This window comes from Trichosurus vulpecula, chromosome 4 (assembly GCF_011100635.1).
Source record: "Trichosurus vulpecula isolate mTriVul1 chromosome 4, mTriVul1.pri, whole genome shotgun sequence".
Taxonomy (NCBI): Eukaryota; Metazoa; Chordata; class Mammalia; order Diprotodontia; family Phalangeridae; genus Trichosurus; species Trichosurus vulpecula.
This window is the reverse complement of record NC_050576.1, coordinates 295,138,158-295,143,660: the sequence shown is the minus strand read 5'-3', so window position 1 is coordinate 295,143,660 and position 5,503 is coordinate 295,138,158. Positions and strand designations below refer to the sequence as shown.

The following is a 5,503-nucleotide window of genomic DNA, read 5'->3' as shown; positions in this document are numbered from 1 at the left end:
CTGATACATTGGCGTACAGTACTATAGTGTTTCATTTATGTCCAGGATAATTTCTAGAAGTGATGGGCAACAGTGTCTTCAGGCACATCTATATGGAAGAAAGAGCAATGTCAAGGTAGGGAAAATGGCGTAATAGGCAGAAGAGAATTGCTGTAAAATTGGTTTGAAATTTTCCCATGGTTAGTATTAATATTGTTATTTTCAATTCTTTAATGAGCAACAGAATAACCAAAAACAAGCACCTGGAAATGAAAAGATAACAATGCCTTAATTGCCTAAATCAGTGGTCTCTTTTCAGTCCTCATTATCCTTGACCTTTCTATTAAATTTGACATGACTGACTACCCCCTCCTTGATACTATCTCTTTCTGGGTCTCCTTCTATGTGTCTGGTGAATTCCTGATGATTTCCATCATGTGTACCTTTTTATTTTTCCATTCTCCTGAGTTTGACTGTCCCCAAAGACCCTGTCAGTGGCACTATTTACTAAATCTACACTCTCTTCTTTGGTCCTCTCAGCTACTCCTGTGGTCCTAATTATGACCCCTATGCAAGTTATTCATACACACACAGATAGATACATACACATACAAGTAGATATTCCTGATATTTCCTCTGAGCTGTAATACCACAATTATATATGATGATTGGAAAATATTTAAACATTTCTTGGCTATTCTGCTTAGCAAATCTCTCTGGCACTGAGGAACTCAATATCACCTTCATAACATGATTAATCATTATATAAAACATATTATTCAAGAAATATTGATGAGCAGAGATTAGGAATTCTTTGGGGGGAAATTCAGTTGGTCGGTGGGTGGTTGTGGTGGTGACAATGCAAAGGACAGTCTATCCTGGTACCATCTGGATAGTCCACCACTTGATATAGTCACAATGGGAGAGGAGGTATCTTATTTTCCATATGTTGTAGCCTGAGCCTCCTTGATATAACTGACGATGCCTGATCCATCAACCTTAGAAGGAGGAGAAATTTGGGGAAATAGAGGGTGCCAGGAGAGGGGTACCACAGTGACTTCACCGTTACGGGGATGACCCAAAACAGGCCCAAGAGAGCATGGGAGGAAAGCACTCCCTTCCTGTTGGTGTACTGGGCAAAGTTCCCACTTTCCCCATATTAGTTATGGCTCCTACATCTTGTTTTCATATCACTTATCTTGGAAATAAGACAAGTTGGTGTTAGTACATGAATGCCCTCATTTTAGGCATGTTAGTAGGTTTCCTTTTTCTCTGAAGGCAAGGAATTTATAGTCTTCTTTTTTGGGCTATTTCAGTGTCATGGCAAATCTTGCTAGCCAAGGAAGGATTCTTTGCACCATGAGACTAACCTGTACCCTACTCATTGTGGGACTGTGCTGTGTGGCACCTTTCTTATGTCAAAGCCAAATTGATCTCTTGGCTCTGAACAGAGAAGATCCTCAATGTTGGGAGTCCTCTTCATTGCTTCTTTTGGAGATGAGGAAGCCACGCATTTCTGACACTGTGACAGAATTTTGGGACTTTATGATCTACCTGAAGTCATCTGAGAACTTGCAGCATGGGGCCCTCTTTTGGGACCTGGCCCAACTCTTCTGGGATATCTATGTAGACTGTGTGCTCTCCAGAAACCATGGCCTAGGAAGGAGACAGCTGGCTGAAGATGAAGAGAAACTGTCCACAATGCATTCACAGCACTCGGGAAGTAAGCCTTTTGCCTTTTATTTCTGTTATCTCAGAGAATATGTACATATGGAAGAGCTAAATGGAGGTAAAGAATACACAGGTTTTATTTGGTGATCACAATTTGTGCACTGGAGTACCTGAAACACTCCTCTGCAATTACAGAAGAAGAGTTAATTGCTAGCCTATTGCCTCCATCATTTTCAAAAGTAAGGAGTGGGTGAAAGCAGTTGGTGAGGGATTAAGACAGTAACAGGAAGGCATAATTCACCAAAGAACATTAATAATTCTGAGTCCCCAAGCAAAAGTTTTAGAAAGTTCCTTCTTACCAGTTGTTAAAACAGAAAACCAAAATGATTTTCAACCCATTGCCACTGGGTAGCTGAAAGGCACAGTAGATGGAGCACGGATAGATAATAAATGCAGTCAGAAGAACTGGGTTCCAATCCTTCACCAGATATTTACTAGCTGTGTGACCTTGGGTGACTCATTCAATCTCTCTCAGCCTTAGTGATTTTCTTGGTGTTCAGCAGAACATGCTAATGGTTATCTGATTTATTACCTAAGCTCCAAGGCAGGCCATGAATGATATCAATCTTTCTCCTTCACCACTTGTTTTTCAGTCTCTTAAGTCATTCTGGTAAGACAAAGAGGATTGCGGGGGCTGCCAGTGACTTCTTGGCCGTTGTTCTACACACTATCCAGTCTCTTTCTGACAAAAATTGCGGGATTTGCTTCAGCCTCTGAGGCTACTTCACTCTGTGTCATTCACTGATACAAAGGGTGACACTACAAAGTAGAGACACTAGTCAAATTTGGAATATGACCATAAAAATTAAGTTCAATTATTTTTAACATTTGATATAAATTGTTTTTGTCTGAAATCAGAAAGCAATTATTCTATCATTTCAGATTATTTAAAGGGCTCTCGGTGAAGAAGATACCGAAATGAAATATTGAGAGAAAAGGGAGACTTCTCATCTTAAAATTCTAATTAGGGGCAGCTAGGTGGCGCAGTCAGTAGAGCACCGGCCCTGGAGTCAGGAGGACCTGAGTTCAAATCCGGCCTCAGACACTTGACACATGTACTAGCTGTGTGACCTTGGGCAAGTCACTTAACCCCAATTGCCCTGCCCAAAAAAAAAAAAAAAAAAAAAAAACAAAAAAAAAAAATTCTAATTAAATCATTTAGGAGGCCCAACTGGACACTGGAAGTGTCAGCCTATATTCTAAAGATAGCCAGATGGTGTGCCCTTGGGAGCAATGAGTATTATGATTCAGATATAGGTAGAGGAAGTACTTGACCAAGTACTTGACCAAGGAACATACAATCATTGGCAAGAAGGGAACACTGAGATAAATGGGGATGAAATACAGGTGTGTTTTGCTTTATGATATAAATAGATATATTCTTAAAATTTTGTGTGATTATCACATTTTTATGAATTCAATACTTTACATAGTATGCTCATTGGTACATGTATAGGATCTTTCCATAAGGGGAAATCACCAAACTTTAATTTGCTTTGTAAAACTAAATTTTAATAGATTTGCCTGCATTTGAGCTTATTTATTTATTTATTTTCACAAACACTAAAGATAAAAATTAACTAATGTGACTTTACTCCACTTTTCTAGGTCACAGTCCCCTCATCTAGAAATGAGGATTTTGGACTGAATCCTAAGATCCCTTACAGCTCTAACATTCCATGACTCTGGGGAAAAAAAGAAATCTGTCAAAGACACAGGGACAGTGTTTCAATGTAGACAAGTGCAAAACAATTAATTTAGATCATGGAATAAGAATTGCTCTCTCCGAGTCAAGGCTAACTGAATAGCTGAATATCTAAACTTTTTCTGATATTTTCTGTCTCAAAGGTGATATAGGCCAAAAAGAAAATATTTTATAAAGTGTTTAAATACATTCATAGATGATTATGAGAAACTATGATATTTTGAGGTCTGTCCCTAATCTTTGAGGTTAATATGAAAAATAACCAGGCCATTAAAAACCATGTATCTCTAGCTACCTTCAGGATAGTAAGCTAGATGGATAAATATCTGATGCATCTGTGATTGCATTGGTGTAAGCCAAGGTAACTTCCATAAGCTTTGGATTCTATGTGATTTTTGTCTATTTTGCTTTTGTTGTTGTGCAATCTTTTCAGTCATGTCTGACTCTTCATGACCCCATTGGCAGTTTTCTTGGCAAAGATACTAGAGTTGTTTGCCAGATGAGAAGTTGAGGCAAATAGGATTAAGTGTTTTGCCCAAGATCACAGAGATAATAAGTGTCAGAGGCCAGATTTGAATTCAAGATGAATCTACCTGAATCCAGATCCAGTGCTCTATCCACCACACCACCTGGCTGCTTCCCCCTGCCCCTGCCCACAGCAGCTATATTTTCTTATAAACCCTCCATGGAATATTGATTCATCACACTGGAGATCTTATTCTGGGTTTTATTTGTCAGTTTCCTTTGTTTATTTAGTGTTGCTGAACTATTAATGTATGACTTAGGCTGATCATCTGTTGTTTCTCATTCTTTTTCCCCCATTTGCCGCAAAGTCTTTTCCCTGAGTGGGGACCCTCTCTTCCTTCTGGGTGTCAGTTACCCTCAAGAACTCTAATGTCCCTCATTCTTAATTCATGATCATGATAATTCATGCCCATGATAATGTCTTTTATACTATGTCTCACATGCTATATTTTTATGAACTGTGACCTTCTTAAATTCTAGAAAAGCAGAGAATTTTTTTTCTTCTTTATAAGAAAGAAAATACATGGACTCACTAATGACTTTAATAGTTGTCCTAGAAATCAGTGGCAAAATAACTTTCTTTATTTTCCTTTTTTGCTTTCAGGTACATATTCTCAGTTCCTAAGAGCCCCACTCCTGAAGAAGAAAGAGCTGATTGAAGATTTGATAAGCATCCATGTACAGAAGAGTGGGTCTAGACTAATTGGAAGAGTTACCAATGACCTAGGAATGAAGAGAAAATAAATCTAAACCAAACTTAAGCCTAGTGTAATTTTTAAAAATACACCATTTTCTTGACTTTCGTTCATTTCTTTGTAAGAAAGTAACATCCACGGTTTCTTTCATATTAAGTCAGATTCTTCCCACATATTAGAATACTTAGAAATGGGCATTTTATAAGTTTCTTTAGTTTCACTAGGGCTACAGTATCTAAAGCTAAGAGAAACCTTGGCAATCTAATCCATTTAATCATTTGACAGGTGAGGAAACCAAGGCCCACTGATCTGACCAAAATTTGAACCTAGGTCTTTTGAATCCAGAGTCAGTCCCTTTTCAACACTACAACTTGTTCCCATCCTAGATAGGGGCCTGCAAATGATGAAGTAAGCATACTGAATAGTCTTTGACCTAAATGATTAAGCCCTGCTTCCAAAGGCAGAAGAGAGATAGGGATTGGGAGAATCTGACTCATTGTATCCTCTTGTTATTTTAATTTTTTAAAATAAGAGTTCCTATGAATTTAGTCTCTTCTCTAAACTACATGACTGTCAAGCCATTAACTACCATATGATGGATACATTGTCCTACAAGGGACTGCGTAGCAGTATAGAGAAACTACTGAAGATGATTGGGAGTTATGACACATTGAGTGAAAAAAATATTGAACATGGAATGCAGCAGGGAAACCAGGTCAACACAGTATTTATTCACCTGTTTAAAAAGCCTAAAGTTCTCAAATTCTGTCAAGTTCTAGGGGAGTCTGTCTAAATACAGTTAGTAATAAAAACAAAACTTTTTTTAGTTAGTGCACTAGTATAACAACAATGCTATTTGCTGCTACTG

General features: G+C 38.1%; 1 protein-coding gene across 1 annotated transcript; it reads left to right on the top strand.

The window, feature by feature from the left end:
• Window positions 1-1,299: 1,299 nt before the first annotated feature.
• FAM237A (family with sequence similarity 237 member A) lies at window positions 1,300-4,684 on the top strand. The gene is made up of 2 exons (XM_036754230.1): window positions 1,300-1,707; window positions 4,541-4,684. Exons 1-2 carry the CDS (start codon window positions 1,300-1,302, stop codon window positions 4,682-4,684), a joined length of 552 nt encoding a protein of 183 aa, XP_036610125.1.
• The last annotated feature ends 819 nt before the right edge of the window (window positions 4,685-5,503 follow it).

Coding starts and splice junctions, on each gene's coding strand:
- FAM237A (XM_036754230.1), top strand. CDS start 1,300: ATGGCAAATCTTGCTAGCCAAGGAAGGATTCTTTGCACCATGAGACTA. Junction 1,708..4,540: donor CACAGCACTCGGGAAGTAAG/CCTTTTGCCTTT, acceptor CCTTTTTTGCTT/TCAGGTACATATTCTCAGTT.